Raw genomic sequence first — 24,030 nt, 5'->3', positions numbered from 1 at the left:
AGGTCCTGAGTTCGATCCCTGGCAGCACATGTGCCAGAGTGATGTCTGGTTCCTTCTCTCTCCTCCTATCTTTCTCAAAAATAAAGAAAACCTTTAAAAAAATAAAATAAAAAAAAAGAGTGGTCCGGGAGGTGGTGCAGTGGTAAAGCTTTGGACTCTCAAGCATGAGGTCGCGAGTTCGATTCCCGGCAGCACATGTGCCAGAGTGGTGTCTGGTTCTTTCTCTCTCCTCCTATCTTTCTCATAAATAAATAAAATCTTAAAAAAAAAAAAAAAGAATAAGATTAGGGATGGTCTTTTAGTATTGTTCAAGTCTTTTCAGGACCCCATTTAGCCTTATGTTCACCCATGTGCACATACAAGTAATAATACTTTTAAAGCGTGTGTACAAAATCAAGATGAATATAGGGAGTTGTTAGGACTATATTGGGACATGAATAACTAGAGTCTTAGAGACAACCATCCAGTTTCTAGTCAGTTGGTTGTTTTGCTGAACTTAACTGTTATACAATTGGAATTGTTCTCATGTCTTGTTTCTTAAGTCTGCTAAAAGGAAAGGAATTTGGGTTATAATCCTATCATTAACATTTATGGACTGACCTCAGGAACCTACTGGGTATCTTGGCTTCTATGTAAAATAAGGCATAACAGTAGAAGATTGGATAGAAAAATTTTCAAGGCACTTTTCATCTCTAAGATCTGTGAACTGTTTAATGGTTATCATCCATATCACTTAAGATTTCAGAGCCAAAAGCAAATGAACTTTGAGGCAGAAGAATTTTAATACTAAGCACATGGAAATTTAGCTGGTAGAGGTTATCTTTTTAAAATGATCTTTGTACCTAATGGAACTTTCTTTACTTTTAGCTGATGACTTCAGCTCTCAGGATAATCTTGATGACCCAGAAGCTGGGGGATGGGATGCCACCCTGACCGGGGAGGAAGAGGATGAGTTCTTTGAGCTCCAGATTGTGAAAGAGCATCACGGAGAGGTAAATACAGCATAAGTCAGCAGGATCAGGTGAAAAGTAATTTCTTTAACCTCCCCCTGAGCCTTTTGAAACACCCAGCAAGGTAATGGTTTCAGAGCTTACATATCTCAAATATAAATGAAGTTCTTTTATTATGACTGAGAAAGACTGGAACCTGAACATCAGATCATGTACATTCACTCTTGTACTTCCTTTCCTGGTACAGAATTGGTATTGGTATTGGTACAGACAATTCAAAGTACACTTCAAATAAAATGACACCCTGTTTGTTTGGCCTTTGCTTTGAAATTCTCTAGTAGAGAAGTTTTAGAAAGGTTAGAAAAGGGGGCTGGGTGGTAGCACAGCGGCTTAAGCTCACATAGTCTGAAGCATAAGGACATGGGGGGTGGGGTGGGGAGAGATGAGAAGGAGAGAGACAGAGAGACACCTGCATCACTGCTTCACCACTTGCAAAGTTTTTCCCCTGTAGGTAGGGACCAGGGGGCTCGAACCTTGTGCATTGTAATGTGCACTCAACCAGGTACACCACTGCCTGGTTCCCATGTTTGAAAATTTTCTTTCTTTTCTTTTCTTTCTTTCTCTCTCTTTCTTTCTTTCTTCCTTCCTTTCTTTCTTTCTTTCTTTCTTTCTTTCTTTCTTTCTTTCTTTCTTTCTTTCTTTCTTTTTTACTGCCTTTATTTATTTATTGGATAAAGATAGCCAGAAATCGAGAGGGAAGGGAGGGGATAGAGAGGAATAGAGGCAGAGAGACACCTGCAGCACTGTTTCATCACTCACAAAGCTTTCCCCCGCAGGTGGGGACTGGGGGTTTAAACCTGGGTCCTTGCGCATTGTAACGTGTGCTCAACCAGGTGCCCCACCACCTGGCCCCGAAAATTTTCTAAAATCAAAATTTAAAAGCAAGGCAGCCAGCCACATGATGTTTTCTTGTCTCCATTCAAGTGATTGAATCCGCATTTACCATTCTGAGGTCTTTCTGGACAATTCTCCTGGCTAATATGCTGATGGGAAGTCATTAACGTGCCCCACTTCAGCCAATGTGCTTTCTCATGAGTTTTGTTTCTGAGAGCCTGGGAAAAATGTGTTTCTCTATCCTCTCGGCAGGCAAAAGCTGAAGCCTCTTGGGACTCGGCAGTACACAACTGTCCTCAGCTCAGCAGAGGCACGCCTGCGGATGAACGTGTATTCCTCATCGTGCGAGTGTCAGTACAGCTTAGTCATCCTGCCAACATGCAGCTGGTATTGCGCAAAAGGATTTGTGTCAATGTTCATGGCCGGCAGGTGAGTCCTCTGTCCTCCCAAAGAAATAACCTGAGTCGGGAGTCGGGCTGTAGCGCAGCAGGTTAAGCGCAGGTGGCGCAAAGCACAAGGACTGGCATAAGGATCCCGGTTCGAACCCCGGCTCCCCACCTGCAGGGGAGTCGCTTCACAGGTGGTGAAGCAGATCTGCAGGTGTCTATCTTTCCTCCTCTCTGTCTTCCCCTCCTCTCTCCGTTTCTCTCTGTCCTATCCAATAACAACAACAACAATAATAACTACAACAATAAAACAACAAGGGCAACAAAAGGGAATAAATAAATAAAATAAATATTTTAAAAATAAATAAATAAATAACCATTAAAAAAAAAAGAAATAACCTGAGTCAAAGTTTCACAAGAGAACACTGCCCTATGGATCACTACTCTGGAGTCAGATTGTACCAGCCTCCTTTCCCAACAGACACTGGGAGGCATCACATTCCCTTTTCCAAGGTGTCTATCCCCATCCTATCCCCGTTCTGTACCATGTTTGTTTCTGTCCTGGAGCCTGGCATCCTGACTTCTTCCAGATATAATGAAATTGCTGGACTTAGTTTTTTTTTCATGACATACTCTCCAGTACTGGCCATTCTTTTAGGGACCATGACTCCCTCATACAGAAAGTTTACTTTTTCCGTTTTCCATATAGCTTTGAGTTCAACAAGAAGAGAAGGTTCACTGCAGATATCTATTATCTGTGTGTGCTTCTTCCCCCCCTTCATTTTCCATATTTTCAGTCATTGCTGCTCATTCACTGCTTCAGTCATTTAGAACTAAAGATTAATTTTTAGAAAAATTTAAAATTTTTAGAAAAATTTAAAATTTAGAAAGAGAAATAATATTCTGGTAAACTTGGGGGTAAAAGAGTTGAATAAGAAACAGCCTGCCTCCTAAGAGCCAGGTTCAATTGTGCACGTAGACGGCCACTGGGCCTGTGCTGCTTTGCCGTGATGGTGCTATAACCAGTTGCTGCCCACATATCTGGTGGTTGTAAGTTAGAGTAGAGAAGCAAGTTTTCACACCGGAGATGGACAACAAGGCGAAGAGGAAGGTATAGCTCTGAGCTGCTCATTTGCATACAGTGGCAGTAAATTGCCAGAGAAGGAGTAAGTCATGGGAATAGGAAACTCTTGCTTGGTGGCTGCAAAGGAGGCTGGGGGACCATGCAAAGGTGCTACAGAGGCAGCACAATAATGAATCCTACAAAGGGTTTAGTGGGAAACTTGGAGACAAGAATATAAACTCTTTTCTGTTATTGGCTTTGCAAATACAGGATATGGGAGGTTGATTCTAAGGATTCTTTTGAACTATCTCTGTTCACTTTTCTGAGGCCTTCTCAACATACCGAATAAAACCAGGACAGATGAAAATAAATCTTTTCATTTAAAAGAGCACAGTCATGGTTGACAGAGTCCTAGATGTAATCTCCACCCCCTAAAAATTAATCTTTAGTTCTAAATGTCACACTGATATCAATCTTGGAAATGAAGACTGGCACTAATGCTGCTAAAATCGCAGCTCTTTAGCTTGGCAATCCAACCTCAATAAAAATCAGATCGTTGGGTTAGCTGTCTGTATATGGTGCCTCCTCCTTACTCCCTTTGCTCAGAAGTCTCTGTGGTACTGAAAACTACAGGCTGCTCCTGGGGGTATTTTAAAGAGTTCTTTGCTACATCAAATATAGAGATCCTGGCTGTCAGTGGGACTGATCCAGTATAACTGCTATTCCCACAGACTCCCTATCAGAAAAGGGTACATTCTAGGGCTCCCTGGTTTTCTCTGGTTTTTGATTTTTATTTTTCTTGTTATTTTAATGTTGGTTAGAATGAAGAGTTGCTATTCTTCCTCCCCTTAATTGATTTGACAATTTCAAGTTGATACTGAGTGAATGATAGTATTTTAGATTACACCACTTCTCTTCCTAGTTTCAAATATTTCAACTGTTTCTTTATAGCAAGATAAGGTCTTCTTTGTGATCATGTAGACAGTAGAGTAGCTTCCATAATTCCATACAAATAGCAAGAAACAAAGACAATAAGATCACTCCCCTACTGCATCCTAAAAAATATGTGACTGTATTTTGATTGGTGTGATTGGAAAAGACTCAGCATTGCAAGGTTGAATTCCAGAGAGGGATGGCATGAAATAAATGTTCTCTTTGCATTCTGAGAGGCAAAAGTCTTTTTAAAAATTAAGTTAAGATCAATGGATAGGAAATGGTTTTTAAGCAGGTTTGTGCAAATGCGTATGTCTAAAACTAAAACAGCTTGATTTTTCCATCTTCTTTTTCTTCTCTGCATATTTCTGACTTCCCTTTTACATGGGGAAGAGGTTTAGTATGAATTTAATATTCTCTTCTCTTCTTATCTTTATTCACCAATTGTATTCTGCCCTCACCGTTGCTCTCTTCAACCTCTATAGGATATTCAGTCTTAGCAGCATCTTCAAATGAGTCATCTATGCATTAATTCAACAGTTCAATTCTTAACTGTGCAAAGAGCTCAGTCAGCATAAACAATGACCATGCACTCTTAAATCATTCTTCATAACGATCCTGCTTTGGTCGAGAATTTAATGCCTGAACTTGTCAATATTCATGGTACAAGATGTCCATCGTGCTGAGGGGAAAAAAAGCATAAGAGTCACCAGTCCCTGTTTACAACTTACATCTTAGTTAGGAGGTCATTTCACTGTGTACAAGTCAACTAATTTCTGTGGCCTTAAAGCAGGGTTGAGCCAGATGCCTATGTTGGTTTCCTGAGTTTAAGGTGTGTGCTTTTAATGTATTGGGTCACATGTGCATGTTTCTGGTTTTTTGTTTGTTTGTTTATTTGTTTTGTTTTGTTTTTTTAATCCTCTTCTGATGACATTGGGAAGATTGAAGAACCTGTATTTGATTATTTGTATTTAAGATTGGAAATGTACTCTGCTTCTTTTTGGTTAGAGTGAATATAATGTCCTTTATCTCTGTTAATGTAAATTCACTTTTGGAGGTTGAAACCATATCTTTTTTTGTATGTGTGTGTATTTTTTAGGGTTTTGCTCAAAGTCTGCTAAAAAAGATGTCTCATCGAAGTTCTATTCCTGGCTGTGGAGTGACTTTTGAAATTGTCTCCAATATTCCCGAGGTGATGGATAATGATACAATTTAAATTTGCTAAAAATAAACATGTTAAATGCTCTAACTCCCTGAAAAGTTACCTACCCAAGAAAAAAATCCTGTGTTAAACTAATATGTATATTTAGGGAAATGTTACAGTTTCTTGGTGGAATTTTCTTTTTTTTTTAAACATTTTTATTTATAAAATGGAAATATTGACAAGACCATAGGACAAGAGGGGTACTACTCCACACAGTTCCCACCATATCCATATCCCATCAGAGCTCCCTATCCCATCCTCTCCCCTGATAGCTTTCTCATTCTTTATCCCTCTGGGTATATGGACCCAGGGTCATTATGGGATGCAGAAGGTGGAAGGTCTGGCTTCTGTAGTGGAATTTTCTAATCTTCACTTGATTCACAGTAAAATCTATGTGTGGCTCTATGGGTTCTGAGTATTCTCTTTTTCTAAAGTTTATTTTTCTTTTGAAAAAGGAAATCAGTACCTTTTCATTAATTCATAGCAGAAGATATAGCAGTATCATATGCCTAGTGGAGGGTCAAATTAACATAGCACAAAGATTCAGAGGCCAATTTTAGATCTAACAAAAGTCTTATTTCTGTCATTTCTTAGCTACGTGAACTTGGGCAAGTTACTTTGAGCTTATCCCCTAGTGTGGGGATGGTAATACCTCCCATACAAGTTTAATGAGATAATGTATACAAATTATGCACACACTAAACAATAAATTAATCACTTATTTTTATAACATTTAAAATTTTTCTTTCTTTATTGGATAGAGACAGTCAGAAATAAAAAAAAGGGGGGGAGATAGAGAAACACCTGCAGCCCTGCTTTACCACTCGCAAAGCTTTCTCCCTGCAGATGGGGCTGGGGGCTTGAACCTGGGTCCTTGCACATTGTAACATGTGCACTCAACCAGGTGTGCCTTCACCTGGCCTCCATTAATCACTGTTGTTATAGTTGCTAATATTTCTCTTTCTGAAGTAATTGGTAAAGCCACAGGCATCAAGGAAATGGAGCTTGAAATACGCCTTAGAGTAGCTTGTTGGCAGATGTGCCTTGTGTTTGCTTCCTGTGCTTCATCCCTGAATTAGATTTACTCACCTAGACATATGGAGGTCTTCACTGAAGACAAATGAGGGCTCAAAGAAAAGAGAAAGAAGGGCAGTTATTTCTCCCACACTCTCAAATGAGAGTTTAAATGAGGTTATGTGAGTCCTGTGGGTGGGGGGTGTCACATCCCTTCCAAAGACACCATCTTTATTCAGTAACAACTTCATCATCTGAGGACTTGGTAAACATGTTGACTGTTTTTGAGAAGTATTTGAATAATAGGTAGATAACATATAGAGAGCAGTTTTCAGAAAGGGGAAAAAAATACATGGATGAATAGTTTGTTTTAGATTTCTTGTATCGCTGAACACCCTTTCCTTTCAGTTAATGTCAGATAGTCCCTAGTTCTTTCCTGAGTCTTCAGTGTATTAGATGTGCATAGTAAATATTAACTATTTAACTTGGAACCTGAGTAACATTTAAGAATTAAGCCTGTTTTCTTTTCAGTAGCTGTGAAGTCTTGGGTTAGTCTGTAATCGATTACTTTTATATATGTACTTGTTTATCAGGAAACTTATTTATTCTCTGTATCTGAATGTCTTTTATGTTTTCCAGTTGCAGATCTTAACTTTATACAAAGTTAAAATGCAGTGGAGATACAGTGCCAGCTATAGTAAACTGTTCCTTTCTTCTCTTCATGTTCTTTCCCCTTCTCTTTCCTCCTTTTCCCCTGTGCTTTTCTTTTTCTTTTTTCTAATTTTTTTTATTATTGTTGTTTATTTGATGGAGATAGCCAGAAATCAAGAGGGAAGGGGGAGATACAGAAGGAAAGAGACAGATACCTGCAACACTGCTTTACCATTTGCAAAGCTTTCCCCCTACAGCTAGGGACTAGGGGATAGAACCTGGGTACTTATGCACTGTAGCATGTGCACTCAGCCAGGTGCACCACCACCAGCCCCCCTTCCCTTGTGCTTTTCTTGTTCTCTTTACAAGAAAGTGCTTTTGGGCAGGGGTAGATAACATAATGGTTATGCAAAGAGACTCTCATGCCTGAGGCTCCAAAGTCCCAGGTTCAACCCCCTGTACCACCACCAGCCAGAGCTGAGCAGTCCTCTGGTTAAAAAAAAAAAAAATCATTTAAAAATAAATAAAAAATAAAAGAAAGTGCTTTTATTTTTTGATATGGTTTTCAAAGGGAGAAAGTGAGAGATTTGGCTAAAAGAGAGCAGATAGCCTTATACAGCTGGGCCACCTGTTAATAATTAACTGACATCTATGTTTGCAAGTGTGCATTTTTTAATTTATTATTGGATAAAGACTGAGAGAAATTGAGAGGGGAGGTAAGAAGATGATAAAGAGGGAAAGAGAAAGGAAGACAGACACCTGCAGCCCTGCTTTACCACTTGCGAAGCTTTCCCCCAGCAAGTGGGACCAGGGCCTTGAACCTGGGTCCTTATGCACTATAATGTGTGCGCTTAACCATGTGCAACATCACCTGGCCCCCAGCAAGTATTATTTTTCACATTATCAAATCCTTATGATAAATAAAAAAGTAAAAGTGGACTTAAACAGATTATAATATAAGGATTAAACTTGATTATTTTACTTAAAAAATGGAATAGAAAGATCCCTTAATAAGTTAGATTTCAAAATGAATAAGTCTCCAAAAGTTCTGTGTTCCATATTACAAAAGCTATGAGGATTTGATAGTAAAAAGAAGTGGCTGGGACCAGACACCAAGAGACACTTCTCCCTCCTCCCCTCCCTCCCTCCTTAACTTTCTTCTATAATATTGTCACTACTAGTGGGAGTATAGAATGATACAAACACTCCCCCCCCCCTTTATTTGATAGAAATTGAGACAAAAGGGAGTTAGAGAGGGAAAGACACCCACAGCACTGCTCTAACACTAGTGAAGACCTCCCCTGTAGTTGGGGACCAGGGATTTTAACCTTGAATACTGTCGTATGTGCATTCTACTGGGCAGGTCACTATCCAGCCTGGAGTGATACAAACACTTTAGAAAATTATCTGTCTGTTTAAAAAAAAATGAAAAATAAAAATAAAAATAAATTATCTGTCTGTTTATTACAATGTTAAGTAGACACGTGCCCCATGACCGGTGCTAGGTACTTACTCACCATAAATGAAAGCAGATGCCCACAAAACCTTGCACAATAATACTCATAACAACTTAGTTCAGAGTAATATAAAGCTGGAAACAACCCAGATACTCTCCAGCAGATGAATGGATAAACTTATGGTGGGAGTTGGGCGTTAGCATAGCAGGTTAAGCGCACATGGCGTGAAGCGCACGGACCCGCATAAGGATCCCAATTTGAGCCCCGGCTCCCCACCTGCAGGGGAGTCGCTTCACAAGCGGTGAAGCAGGTCTGCAGGTGTCTGTCTTTCTCTCCTCCTCTCTGTCTTCCCCTCCTCTCCATTTCTCTGTCCTAAGATTGATGACATCAATTACAACAACAATGAAAAACAAGGGCAATAAAAGGGAAAATAAATATTAAAAAAAACTTATCATAGTATATCTATACTGTGAAATGCTGCTATTCACTTATGCAAAGAAATAAGATATAAGAAGATATCTTGGGGATTGGTGGTGACTCACCCTATAGAGCACAGGCATTACCATTCTTGAGGACCTGGATTCAAGCCCCCAGTCTCCACCTTCAGGGGGGATGCTTTACAAGTCGTGGAACAGTGCTACCAGTATCTTTCTCTCTCTCACCCTCTCCCTATTGTTCTCTGTCTGTCATCCTCTTTCAAAAAGAAGGAAAGAAAAAAAAAGCAGTGGGTGGGGCGTGGGGGAAATGGCTACCAGGAATGGTGGAGCTATGTATACTTTATGCCCCAGTGATAATACTGGTTGCAAAAAAAAAATAAAATAAAATAAAGAATGAATCTTATTATGGTGATGTTGCATGAAAGAAGCTAGACACAATAGAGTATAATTCCATTTATGTGAAATTTTCAAAAAGCTAAAAATGATCTATGGTATAAGAAGGTATCTTGTCTTCAGAGAAGAATAGGAATTGCTTGTGAAGGCCATAACTGAATTTGTGAGGCCATGGGAATGTTTTATAATCTTATAGAGGTGTGGGTATATGCATTTGTTAAAAATTAGTTTCTCCCTTTTGTGTAAAGCAGGGTAATATTGGTTTCCATTAGACATTAAAAAGTAACCTGTGTTGTGGGCATAAATAATATTTTATTAGGAGATACCTTTTGTTAATTTTGTGATAAAAGAAGAATCCTTTTTACAGGATTATTATTAAAAGGATCAAATAACTTTCAAATTCTTCCACATTTTGTTTTTTCTAATACTAATTTAAGAAAGTAAAATACCTTAGAAGTGAGAATGTGCCTTATAATGAATGACATCTTTAGTAAGCAGAACTCATTTTTCCCCCCATAGTTGATGGCATCTGAAAATGCAGGGTTATATAGATGTATATTTTATAGTCTTTAATATATATATATATGTGTGTGTGTGTGTGTGTGTGTGTTCATGGATCAGAGCACTGATCATATATCTCCCTAACCCTGTAGTCTTTGACATCATTATAATACATTCATAAGTAAATGAAGTGTCTGATTTTCCCCAAGGGAAGTAATTTGTTAGGAAGCAAGTTTGCTTCAAATAATTAAATAGTCACAATCCCCCCTCTTGTGACTTTTCCATTTATATGCATGACCGGTCCAGGTCAGAGGAGCAGAGGTGTGCTCATCCTGAAAATTCAGCTCATTACCACAGGGTCTAAGGACCGCCCCCCCCCCCCCCACACCCCACCACCACCACTACTGTAGAGGTGAGGAAAAAGATCAGTTGAGAAGTTGCCATGTTTTGTTATGTACTCGTAGTAGTCTGACAAGGAACCTTAAAACCCATCTTGACTTCCCACTTTTCATCTGTGTTCCTATGTCTGCTTCCATCTAGGGTTATCAGATCCCCCCTAGCTCAGCTGTTTCCCTAGCTCTATCCACACACATCCTACTCTCTTTCCCTTTAAATACATTTCTGCAGGGTCATGGTGGCTATATTTCCAGTTATCCCAGCAAATTCTTTCTGACCAGTAATGCTTTTGTTTGACATGGAAATGCAATAAAAGACACTTTGTTGAGAATATGCTATATTTTTAGACTTTTGACTTAACTACTTTTCAACTTAGGCTAACCGCCATTTCTGCTGGAAAATGCATTTCAAGTCCCCAAAGCAGATTTTAAAATGGAATTTTGGAATCCACCCCTCATCCCAGTTAGTTCAGAACCCTGGGTGTATATGTAATGTATATGTATATATCAAGAAGCTTTTGTTATGCTTTCTTCAGCAACTGACTTGATTTTAATATATAGCTTTCCATTTTTCAGGATGCCCAGGGAGTAGAGGAACGAGAAACATTAGCAAGGATGGCAGCTAATGTTGGAGACACAGCTTCTGCTGATTCAGAAGCTTACATTGAAAAGTACCTCCGCAGTGTGCTGGCTGTAGAGAACCTCCTCACTTTAGATCGACTTCGCCAGGTTGGCCAGCAGTATGGGGCATGTTCCCCCCCTCCCCACCCCCATGTCTCCTTCTGAAAGAGTCGCTGCTAAACTTTTGAAGTACCTGTAGAAGTGGAGCCTATAAATTTAGATGAAATTGCTTGTTAAATCTTTGAAGGTTTTAAAGGCTACATTTGGAAAGATACAAACTCCGAGACACTAAAAAAACTTGAGATGCCAGTAAGAAAATATTTGGGAGCTGGACAGTGATGCACCTGATTGATCACATATGTTACCATTTGCAAGGACCCAGGTCCAAGCACCTACTCCCCACCTGAAGGGGGGAAGCTTTGCAAGTAGTGAATCAGGTCTGCAGGTGGCTCTCTTTCTCCCTCTCTGTCTTCCCCTCATCTCTCAGTTTTGTCACGTAGGCACTGAGCCTTAGTGATAACTCTAGTCACCAAAAAAAAAAAATTAATTAATTAAAAAATCCCCACCTGCAGGGTGTATGCTTCATGAGTGGTGAAGCAGGTCTGCGGGTATCTTTCATTCTCCCTCTCTATTCCCCACCCCTCTCAATTTCTCTCTGTCCAACCCAATAAAAATAGAAAGAAGGTGGGGGGGGGGGGAGGATGGAAGAAGTGGCTACCATGAGCTGTGGTTTTGTTGTATAGGCACCAAGCCCCAGCAATAATCCCAGTGGCAATAAAGGAGGGAAGGAAAGAAGGAAGGAAAACAAAAAGTAAAATAAAAGAAGAAAATATTTAAAGCTGACTAGTTGAAGAATTGTGTTCGAAATTCTTAATTCTTAATATTGGAGAATACTGTTGCTGAATAAGATATGTAGTAATGAGGCAAAGTGGGCCTTTCTTTCCTGAACTAGATATGCCTGCTCCAACCTTAGAGTGGTTATCTAGAAGTGAAAACTGATATGCCAGTAAACCTAATACTAAGAGAAGCCCTAACCCTCATTTTTCCTAGTAACATTGAAACTTGGTTTTGTTTAAAACTAAAGATACTAGTAAAAAAGTAAAAGTGAATGGTCTTTCTTTCTCCTGAGACTAACTTCCAATCAGCTTCAACTCAGCTGTCAACAGATCTAATCAACCTCTCAGCTATACATTTCACTTTTAGCATTCTTGGGTACTTATAGTGGGTCTTTCTGTCATGTGTCATAGCAACTATTACGTAAAGTAGCAGAAATGTGTATTTGTAGATGGTAGCTGAGAACCTACTTTAGAGGTAGTCTTGCCTCTTCAGAGTCTCTAATCTATATTTTCCACCACATGTTTTCTGACTGACAGGAAGTAGCAGTGAAGGAACAGTTGACAGGAAAAGGGAAGCTGGGTAGGAGGAGCATTAGCTCTCCGAATGTGAACAGAGTAAGTACCTGGAACCCTCACTGCATGCTTGTCAGGCTTCTGTTTCTTCTCCTCTGTCTTTTCATAACTTTTTTCTATCTGTTGAGTCTCACTTCAGATATTATTTCCATCTCTGAACTGATTTATGTCCCCTGATTTCTATCCAGTGTCATTTATGTATGTCATCCCACCCCACTACAAAACTAATGTTCTTCGGAACATAGCCATTCAAGCACTCCTTGAATGCTTCCTGTGTATCTTTCTATCAGTAACGCCTAGCTTCTATGGCGACTGTAGGTGTTTGGTGAATGTTTGTTGAACTAATGCGAAACTAGCCAAGTGCCCAGGGCAAGCCATTGAAAATTTCTGGGCTTAACTTAATTTCTTTAAAATTGCGAAGAAGTCTGGACTAGATTTATGAACTCAATTTCTTTCAGACCTTCTAAATGAGTAAAGTAAGTTACGTTTGTTTCATAATTGTGTCTTCAGTTTGCTGTTTTTTTAAAGTAATATAATTGGTGTGCATATTTTATGTACAAGTGATTCATCTCAAAGAAACATGTATGGTCCTTTGATTTCTGCTCTCCTTACTTTTGATAAATGTGGATATGAGAAGTGTTTTATTACACTTTTGTCTGAATTTCACATGAGGCAAAGTCACAGTATAAGCATTGTACTGTAGAGCAGCTGTCCCTGAACCCGAGTGTTTGAGAAAAAATAAAAGAGACAGGAGAGAGATCAGCCTGTAGAACACATGTGGGTCTAAAGTGATAGAGAGACCTCACCAATGATCACAAAATAAGAGGCTGGGAACATTCTCAGACATTAAGAAATGCTATTTTAAGGAGTACACAGCTTATTCCTTCAGAAAACGATATACTCAAATGTACTGATGTTTGCAGAGATTTGAGATCTAGAATTTCACAGTTTAAAATAGTTTTTGAGTGTACATTGCTAGAGTATCTACAGAAAGGAGTTCTAGGATCAGGAGCTGGGAGGATAACCAGTAACCTGGTATTCCTAGAGAAGGAGATAAACAAGTGTCTTTCAATGTGCCAGCCAGTTGTTGGCTTCTGTAAACTGGACATCTGAACTTAGGTTAAACTTCCACTTTCAAATTCTTGATAACCAATTCAACTAAAATAATCATAATAATAATAAAGGAAACGTTCCTAACTATGTCCCAAAGGCCACAGTCTATTTTGCAACCTTGACTTTGACAACTTTTCTGCTGCCACCCAACAGTAATGCTCTGTTAATTATTCGAAAGCCTTATGTTTCTGTAACTATAGATCTGTTCATTTTCATAAAGAAGGGACTAATCCAAGTCTTTATTTCTTCTTTAGCTGTCTGGCAGTCGACAAGATCTTATTCCATCCTATAGTCTAGGCAGCAATAAGGTAAGTCTTTATCTGATTCATTTCCCTTTCAAATTTCCCCCTCAAATCCCCCACCCTGTACCTGAATGCGAGTGGTTAGAGTTCATTAAATTTATAAAAATATAGTTTTATTTATGAGCAAGAGAAGGTTGTGTATGTATGTATGGGGGTGGGAAAGAGAACTGGAAAATCACTATGACAGATGCACTGTTTGGAGTTGAAGTCAGGACCTCATGCTTGAGCGTCCAGCTGTTTATCTACTGTGCTAGCTCCTAGGCCACAGGTTAATTTTTTTTTATTTGTCAGTTAAAATAAAAGTAGCTAGACCATATTATTCTCCTTTTTTAAAAAACTTTTTTTTGAGAGAGAGATGTGGACACACACACAGTTAAAAGTAGCTAGACCGTATTACTCTACTTTTTAAAATATATATATATATATATATATATTTTTTTTTTTTTTTTTTTTTTTGAGAGAGATGTAGACACACACATACCCTCTCTGATTGAACCGGGAATGTTGGAGCCTCAGGCATGAATGGGTCTGTTTGCATAACCATTGTGCTATCTCCCCCCCCCCCAACCTATTACTCTACATCTTATGTGTTAAAAATTTCATTGCTGAACTTTATATTTCTGTTTAAAATATTCTTGTTCATGATAGCAAAGGTTCTCCAAACGAGATTTTTAAAAATATTAATGTATTATGTAATGACTGGCAATGTATGAGGAATAAGGTTATATCTAAAAGTTAATGTTTTGTTAGATGAGAACTAGGGAATAGAAATCTTACTAACTGAAATTAATTTCTTTACTTGGTACTATAACTCTCCCCATTTAGCAGTTTTAAGCATAGATTACTCAGCATTGTTTACATAATGGAACAAGACACCTTTAAACTGTCTTAACTAGATGTCACACATCACAGTTTTGTGCCTGTTGTTTTTTGGAGTGGCCTGGTTAGATGTTACTGCCAGTCATGGCCTACATGCCTTGCGGAGTTATCTTGACTCTTGAAGAGATTAATTGTGAATGGTGTCTTTTTAAAAAAAATTTTATTTATAAAAAGGAAACACTGACAAAACCCATAGGATAACAGGGACACAACTCCATACAATTCCCACCACCAGAACTCCATATCCCATCCCCTCCTCTTATAGCTTCCCTATTCTTTATCCTTCTGGGTGTATGGACCCAGGGTCATTATGGAGTGCAGAAGGTGAACGGTGTCTTTTAACCTAATGTGATCTTGGGGAGCTGACCACAGTGGTGAGGGATTCCCAGAGAGGAACCTGGGTATGGACCATCTTGAGTTATAAACCAAAGAAGACTGATTAATAAAGCCAAGACAGAATCATTATATTACTCTTTCTTTTGCAAATCTTTCTGCACCTTATTTTGTATTTATTGAAATATTCCTTATGAAAACTCAAGAAAAAGAACAATGAAGTTGATTGAGTAGAGTCATTTTTAAGATCTAGTTACTGGTAGTTTGCCTGAAATATGGTATACATTGATATATCAGTTTTTGTGGACATATACTGCTCTCCATCTTGCTTACCAGTTCCCTAATTACCTCCCAGATCTCTAAAAATGTGCTAAGGGTTAGTTCTCCTTTATACTGATCCAGTGATGGATCTGATTAGTTTTTGGTAAGAACAGCACAGGTAGAAGTTCCTTCCTTCTGAGCCACCTACCATCTCCTTAGTCATTTTTTTGATGTAAGGTATTGGTGCCACTGGAAGGGCCTGGATGTTAAGGGTGAAGACAGATTTGGGAGCTCAGCTGAAGTATTGTGAGGGATTGGATGACCAAGGCAATACTGTGAGGGCCTGACAGTGCCAGGCTAGCGTGAGGGTGTTTCTTCCCGGGCACGTGCTCTCTGGGTTGGAGAGAACTCGACCAGAGCCAACCTGGGCTGCTGCTTACTCAGCGACACGGGAGAGGTACCAGGAACTCGTGGCGGAGTGGGAATGCAATGCAATGCCTTTATTGACCAGAGACAACGCCTTTTATATCTTAGAAACCAGAAGTGGCAAATTGGAAAAGGAAATGGCTAGGAGAGGGGGTGGAGAAAAGAGTGGGAAGGTAGAAAGCTTCCATAGCAGTTGTTGCGAAGGTTCTAACCAATGGGATTAACCAGTATCCTGCAGGCAGGGCGGGTCTCAGCCAAAACAGTGATTATGTAGATAGAACACAGCATTAGCGATGGAGCAGGGGGGCTGGCCTAATGCCTAACATGACAGTAATACCCAGGGCATGAGCATGAGGAGAAGTGCACCACAGTAATGATAAATTACCAGAGAGGAGCCTTGAAGGAGGGTGCTCTAGAAATGGGGGGAAAGTGGAATTTTAGGAAAGAGTTTATTAGAGACCTTTCCCCCCCTTTCCATGAAGGGCTGGGGAGAAGTTAGCAGAATACATCCATTAGTGAGTAAATAGAACTTCAAACAGGCTTGTTATTCAACCTGGACCTTTTTATTTTGGGGGGGTTTCTTGGGGTCACTAAGTAACTGCGCAAAGATGAGGACTGTCTGATAGCCAGCCTTTCAGATGTTGCTGGTTTTATTCTGGAAACAAGGATATAGATTTCTCCACAGTTTTCACAGTATTTTGAATTGTTACTATCCCCTTTTCTGCTGTTGCAACAGTTTACAATCCTCCTCAAATGTTGGCACCTTCCATTCCTCCCCAAGCCCTCTGAGAACTAGTGAAACTTGTCAGGGAAAACAAGGTGCCACCTTGCTGATAACTACTTTGCGCTCAGTTCAGCTGAGGAGTATTTCACCCTCTGCTTTTGATGCTGCCCATAGATGCTGAAAAGGTTACTAAGTATGCTTGGACTCTAGTCAGATTATTTTTCATTGTTACTGTGCATGTCACTTGTGTCCAGAGCAGTAGATCTGATGGGTTTCCACATTTCAAAAGGAGAAGGCTTTTGTATTTCCACTAGAGGAAAGTTAGAGAGGAGTGTTCAGTGTTTATGGAAAACAGTTCATTAGTAGACCTGTTTAGTGACTGAGAAAATTGAAGTGGTAGAGGATGACAGCTGTGATGTTAGAGAAAGACAGAAAAGAACACAGAACCAACAAAGGGAATTGGATTCCAGGTTCACTGCAGAAGGGAGTAGAGAGTAGCTTTCTTGTTTCCAGATAAATAGCCCCTCTGTAATTATGTTACTTAAACAGGGCATCTAAAGCAATAATTAGGGAAAGTCACATTCCTAAAATTATATATACTATTTCTTAGTGAGATAAGAAGGGGCAGGGATAGGTAGCATAATGTTTATGCGAAGAGACTCTCATGACTGAGGCTCCGAAGTCCCAGGTTCAATCTTCTGCACCACCATAATCAGTGCTCTGGTTTAAAAAAGGAGAAGTAGGAGGAGAAGGAGAGGAGGAAGAGGAGGAAGAGGAGGAGGAGAAGGAAGAAGAAGAAGCAGAAACGAAACAGAAGCAGCAGCATTTCCCTCTTCAATAGCAGCAAGGAACTGTGGCCTCTCACTATGGCCTTTTAAATGAAACAGTGCAAATTAATCAACAAACTATTAAATCCCTTTAACTGAGTAGATGTATTATTATTATTATTATTTAAACAGCACTCATTAGCTCTGGTTTATGGTGGAGCAGGTTGTTGAACCTAGGGAATTCAGAGCCTCATGCTTGAGAATCTCTTTACATAATTATTATGCTATTTACCCCTGCCCCTTACCAGTACTTCTTTACATGTGAATTGATGTATGTACAAAGTGTCTGCTACCATACAGAAGCAAATGTCCATTGAATTGTTTTAGTTATATATAGAGAAACAGAAATGGTATGATATGGTGCAACTGTTAAAAAAAAAAATTAGCAACCTCTGTAGCCACTTATATGGAAGGATCACTACAATATTCTTAGTATTTTGGGTTTTTTTTTGTTTCTTTTATTTTTTTATTTAAGAAAGGAGACATTAACAAAACAATAGAATGAGAGGGGTACAATTCTGCATAATTCCCCTAACCTGATCTCCACATCCCACCCCCTCCCCTGATAGCCTTCCCATTCTCTATCTCTCTGGGAGTATGGATCCAGGGTCGTTGTGGGTTGCAGAGGGTGGAAGGTCTGGCTTCTGTAATTGCTTCCCCGCTTTTTTTTAAAAAGTAGGGCCTCGAGGTAGTTCAGCAGATAAAGTACCTACGTAGCTAGACTCAAACCAAGTGAAGCATCATGGACAGCACCAGTGAAGCTCCAGGAATGGTGTGGCATTGCTTTGATGTTTCTTCTTAACTCTTTTTCTCTAGGTATAAAGATTTGAAAAATTGGGTTAAAGAAGCCATTTGGCAGTATTGTTCATGCATATGCTCCTTGGGTTCATTCCCCAGAATTCCCTTAACAACCACACACAAATTAAGCACAGAACAATTATCTGCTATTTGTGTTGTGAAAGGAGGCACAGGAGAGGAGTGTGACTGTCCATAGATTGACTCACATCTATGAGGAACCCAGTGAGCAGATAGGAAGGACTAAGCCTGGGCAGAGACTGAGAGGATATAGGGAAGGGAGCAGACGGTACAGGCAGGAGACTTCACTGTGTTCCTTTTTTTTTTTTTTTAAATTTATTTATTTATTCCCTTTTGTTACTATTGTTGTAGTTGTTATTGTCGTTGTTGTTGAGTAGGACAGAGAAAAATGGAGAAGAGAGGGGGAGACAAAGACACCTGCAGACCTGCTTCACTGCTTGTGAAGTGACTCCCCTGCAGGCGGGGAGCTGGGGACTCTAACCAGGATCCTTACACTGGTCCTTCTGCTTTGCACCATGTGTGCTTAACCCACTGCGCTACTGCCCAACTCCCAGTAGTTTTTTTGGTTTTTTTTTTTTTTTTTGCTTGTTTTGGTCTCATGCATGGTGATTTCAGAATGCCTCCAAATACCTTATCCATAACAATTTGCATACAAAAATCCTATAGGAGAGATAATTGAAAAACTTGTTTTTGGAAATCTCAAAGATTCATGCTGTTTTCTTTTTTTTCTTTCAATTTTTTATTTATTCCCTTTTGTTGTCCTTTTTTATTGTTGTAGTTATTATTGTCATTGTTGGATAGGACAGAGAGAAATGGAGAGAGGAGGGGAATACAGAGAGGGGGAGAGAAAGACACCTGCAGACCTGCTTCACTACCTGTGAAGCGACTCCCCTGCAGGTGAGGAGCCAGGGGATCAAATTGGGATCCATACTCTGGTCCTTGTGCTTTGTGCCACGTGCGCTTAGCCCGCTGTGCTACCGCTGTTTTCTTTTCTTTTCTTCTAGGGACTTTCTGCATGCTTCTGTTTTCAGAGCTATAGGGAGAGGTAATTAATCCATTAGGTCTTCCTAATGAGTGGGATACAAGTACTACTATTGAAAGATTACCATCCATGGCTGTTGTTACTTTGAGAGTGAAGATGTCTGTTTATTATTTACTTGTATAATGTTTTTATATTCTACTCAAAGAAATTAACAAAACCATTTGAAAAATCAAGTTGGGAAGAATATGAGAAAATACAGTGAATTTATTAAGGCAAACAATGACAGTTACAGTGAACATTGGGCATCAATAAATAATACTCTACTGCAGATTTGTATGAGTAACCAATAGTGACACTAACATCACCAACTTTTCCTGAGATGCTGAGCAGCTAAGAGTTCTAGAGCTGAGAACTTTTAAAATAGAGCATGCAGTTTTATCAAGATGACTAAACTTGACACTGTACAGATTTTTTTTCCACTCTCACACTTTTGTAAAAATAACTTTGTTAGTCAGTATATATGTTTCCAGGATTTAAAGTTGCAATATATTTGTCTGTGAAAACTGACTATGAGTTATGGCATCTTCTGAATTTAGAAGGCTCTGGAAAGTGAAGAATGGGCCTTAATTCACACTAAGCAAGTGATACAAATATATACTTGAGAATGTGTAAATTGTTCTTTTCTGAAGCATGGTAAAGGGAGAGGGACACTAAAAACAAACAAACAAACAAACAAAAACCCTGCCAGAAATGCTTTGTTTGCTTCTTTGACTCCACGTGACTCCACGGACTTTGTTCAGCAGGACCCTCTTGTTTTCTCTGCATGAAATTATTTAATGTTCAAAAGAGAGTTCAGTCTGAAATGTAATTGTACCTTGGAATTGATGATGCTGAACATGCTAGATTATATGTTTTTTAGTAATAGTATCTATTTATTATTGTATAGAAACAGAGATATTGAGAGGGGAAGGGATGATAGAGAGAGAGAGGGAGAGAGAGAGAGAGAGAGACACACACACCTGCAGCCCTGCTTCACTTGTGAAGCTTCTCCCCTGCAGGTGGAGACCAGTGGCTCAAACCCAGATCTTTGTGCATGGTGATGTGTGCACTCAACCAGGTGTGCCACCACCCAGTCCTGAAAATGTGTTTTGAAACAACTGAAGATTATACTTGTATTTAGGTGGCATATTTGTATGTTCCTTTTTCTGAGTTCTCTCTGTTTTTGTTATTCTTATCTTGATTGCAAAGTGAGAACAACTAGTGACAGAACTTGATGTGCTCTGTCTTTCCTGTGTACTAGTGGATTATTTAATTGGGTCAAAGTCATGTTTAGGAATAGGAATAGGCCACCAGGTACATATGACCATCTTATTTTGCATACTTATTTATTGATGCATGATAACATGCTGATATTGGAATCGTCTCACAAGGCCCCACCAAGATTGGATTGATAACTATCTTAAAAACATAAGTTGAAAAAAAAAGCCATGTAAGTCGAGGGGCCCAGAAGGTGCCACAGTGGATAAGCATTGGATTCTCAAGTATGAGGTCCTGAATTCAACTCCCAGTATCCTGTGTATGAAAGTGATGCTCTAATCCTCTCTCTAGCAATTCCCCCCCCAATTTTATGTTTCTCTTTAATTATTTAATATGTTATTTACTTAATATAGAGAGAAGTTGAGAGGTGAGAAGGAAAGAGAGTGAGAGAGATACCTGTAATGCTGCTTTACTGTTCATGAAGCTTCCTCTCTGCAGGTGGAAACTGGGGACTTAAGCCCAGAATCATGGGCATGATAGTGTATGCTCTCAATAGGATGTGCCACCACCCCGTCTCTTAAAAAAACATACCCTTCTCGGTTCGAGCCCCCGGCTCCCCACCTTTAGGGGAGTCGCTTCACAGTCGGTGAAGCAGGTCTGCAGGTGTCTATCTTTCTTTCTCCCTCTCTGTCTTCCCCATCTCTCTTGATTTCTCTCTGTCCTATCAAATACCGAATCAACATCAACAATATCAATAATAACTACAGCAAGGCTACAACAACAAGGGCAACAAAAGGGGGGAAAAAAGGCCTCCAGGAGCAGTGGATTCATGGTGCAGGCACTGAGCCCCAGCAATGACCTTGGAGGCAAAAAAACAGAAACAATGACCTTGGAGGCAAAAAACAGAAACAATATATATATATATATTAAAAGAAAAATTTTAAAACTTTGTTTATTTATTGAGTAAAAACAGAGAAATTGAGAGGGAAGGGGAGGTAGAGTAGGAGAGTGAAAAGAGATACCTGTAGCACTGCTTAACTACTTGTGAAGCTCCCCCTGCCCCCACAGGTGGGGACTGAGTGCTTGAACTAGGTCTTTGCACATTGTAACATATGCGCTCAACCAGGTGTGCCACCTCCCAGCCCCTAAAATAATAGATCTTAAGAGGAAAAGACTTTTATTTAAAAAAAGTAAATTGAGAGTCGAGAAAGTAGTACAATATTGTATGCAGTGTACTTTCATGTCTAAGGGTGAGGTAGGTAGCAGCCTTACTTTCTAGCACCAGAGCCGAACAGTGGTGAGAAAGCAGGGGGCCAGGTGGACAGGTGCACCCAGTTGAGTACATGACGTAGGGGAGGCACTTAGTATGAGTGCCAAGACACAGCTCCTCACCTGAAGGGGGAAGCTTCATGAGCAGTGAAGCAGGCCTGCGGGTGTCTCTTTCTCTCTCCCTCCCTCAGTGTTTTCCCCTTCCCATCTCAATTTCTCTCTGTCCTTTTAAAAGAACAACAGAAAGAAAGGCAGACAGCAAACAAGCAAGAAAGAAAGAGTCACCAGGAGCAGTGGAATGTCCTGCAGGCACTGAATCCCAGTGATAACTCTGGTGACAATTTAAAAAGAAAAGAAAAGAAAGGAAAAAACCAAAAAGGGGGCAGGGAATGACGACAAACAAACTGGGATATAATTCAGTGGCTAGAGTTTTGGAGTTAAGAGCTTGAGATCCCAAGTTCAATCCCAGACATTGCATGTGCCAAAGTGATGCTCTGGTTTGTGTTCTCTCTCTCACTCTCTCTTTTATTAATAAATCTTTTTTTTTTTCCTCCAGGGTTATCGATGGGGCTCGGTGTTTGCTCTACGAATCCACTGCTCCTGGAGTGGATTCATTTTGTTGCCCTTATTGTTATTGTTGCCATTGCTGTTGTTGTTGGATAGGACAGAGAGAAATGGAGAGAGATGGGGAAGACAGAGGGGGAGAGAAAGATAGACACCTGCAGACCTGCTTCACCGCCTGTGAAGTGACCCCCCTGCAGGTGGAAGGCCTATTAAACTGCGATTCTTACGCTGGTCCTTGCGTTTTGTACTACGTGCGCTTAACCCGGTGCACTACCACCTGCCCCCCAATAAACAAATCTTTTATAAAAATCACATAAGGGGGCTGGGCAAAGTGCAAGGACCTGCTCAGGGATCCTGGTTGGAGCCCCCAGCTCCCCACCTGCAGGGGGGGGCCACTTCACAGGTGGTGAAGCAGGTCTACAGGTGTCTTATCTTTCTCTCCTCTTCTCTGTCTTCCCCTCCTCTCTTGGTTTCTCTCTGTCCTATCCAACAACAACTACAGCTATAACAACAACAACAAAATAGAAAAAAAAAATAGGCTCCAGGAACATTGGATTTTTTTGTGTAGGTACCAAGCCCCTGCGATAACCCTGGAGACTAAACAAACAAACCACATACATTTAATTTGCTAAACAGTGCCCAACTTTTAAATTCATTGTAGGTCTTATAAGAAATTACGGTTGAGATAGCTTTTCAGTTTAAAAAATAAAGTATCCCTAATTGTGGTGACGTTGCTGTTTATTAGTAACTGGATAGCTCATCATTACTATAAGGCTATTTTTAAACGCTATCAAGGTGAACCCTTGTTTAGGTCTAGAATTAATTTTAGCAGGTTATTTGTTTTTCCATCTCAGCTTTGTGCACTGAGATTTCTGGCAACACAAGGCATACTGTCAACCTAAAAATACTGGTAATTCTAATGCCATGTTAGGAGAAACTGTGTATTTGAGTAACTTAGTAAGATAAGTGCCACTGTCTGATTGGCATTTTTGATGCAGTTAAAAAGTAGCCCAACACCTAAATGAATATTCGGTTAACAAACTTAATTATGCAGTTTGGCTCCAGCACCTCCCGGAAACTGCCATTATTTAGCATGGCCCTGGAAAAGGCTGATGCCAAACATGAGTCACTACTTCTGTAGTTGCATTAGAAGCCACCTTTGGACCTGGAATGTCACTGGCACTTCTCTTTATTTACCTCTCTGTCACTTTCCTGAGAAGAAACAGACCTCTTTACGAAAAACCCCAAGATTGTATGTCTGGCAGAAGAGCAGTAACAGGAAAACAAGGAGCCAAACCTACTTCTCTGGTCAGCCAAGTACCTCCTGTGTTTTTCCCCTTTGATTTTGAGTGTACCTTTGGTGCTAGCTGTAGGTGCTACCTCATCTAGGGGTATATGTTTTTGGATCCAGCTTGTTAGCACAGACAGTCCCAAACAAATGTGATGCTAGCATAGGATAGAAAACAAAACCAAAGTTTTTCCTCTCTTGTCTGTCCTTATCATGATTCTGAATTTTGGTTGACTTAAGAATGTGGGGAGCAGATAGCAGATTTATCTTTTTGGATTCTAGGAGATGGGGTATAGATTATTATGATAGAAATTAAAGATTGGATTTGTCCCGTATTCTCTTCCATTGGGACAGCTGAGCTCATAAGAGAGCCAATATGTTACTACCTTTCTTTCATTTTCCTGGTTTCCTCATAGTCCCTCCCATCACCTGGAAAAAAATAAAATAAAAGAATTCCAGTAAAGAGAGAATAACATTGGAACAGCCAGCCAGGCTTATGCTATCTGTGTCAAAGGCATTCATTGCTTTGTCCCTGGGATGCAGTGCATCATTAAGAACCTGAACCCCAGTTTTCATTTCTGGGAAGAGAATGGACGTGTACTGCTGGTGGAAAAAAAAATAGTGAATGACTTCAGGGAAGTGTTCCTCCAGAGATCTGTGGGTATCAGTTTAGAGGAGGGA

The 24,030-nt window shown here is 39.9% G+C and overlaps 1 protein-coding gene across 2 annotated transcripts in view; it reads left to right on the top strand.

The window, feature by feature from the left end:
• KIF13B (kinesin family member 13B) overlaps positions 1-24,030 on the top strand; it is a 240,868-nt gene that overhangs the window by 172,661 nt on the left and 44,177 nt on the right. For both annotated transcript variants that reach the window (XM_060184901.1, XM_060184902.1), the window contains exons 30-35: positions 868-992; positions 2,097-2,273; positions 5,326-5,418; positions 10,855-11,007; positions 12,273-12,350; positions 13,676-13,729. In XM_060184901.1, the coding sequence (XP_060040884.1) occupies positions 868-992; positions 2,097-2,273; positions 5,326-5,418; positions 10,855-11,007; positions 12,273-12,350; positions 13,676-13,729 (680 nt within the window). The remainder of the gene's footprint in view (positions 1-867; positions 993-2,096; positions 2,274-5,325; positions 5,419-10,854; positions 11,008-12,272; positions 12,351-13,675; positions 13,730-24,030) is intronic.

This window comes from Erinaceus europaeus, chromosome 2, assembly GCF_950295315.1.
Source record: "Erinaceus europaeus chromosome 2, mEriEur2.1, whole genome shotgun sequence".
Lineage (NCBI taxonomy): Eukaryota > Metazoa > Chordata > Mammalia > Eulipotyphla > Erinaceidae > Erinaceus > Erinaceus europaeus.
This window is presented reverse-complemented; position numbering and strand designations above follow the sequence as displayed.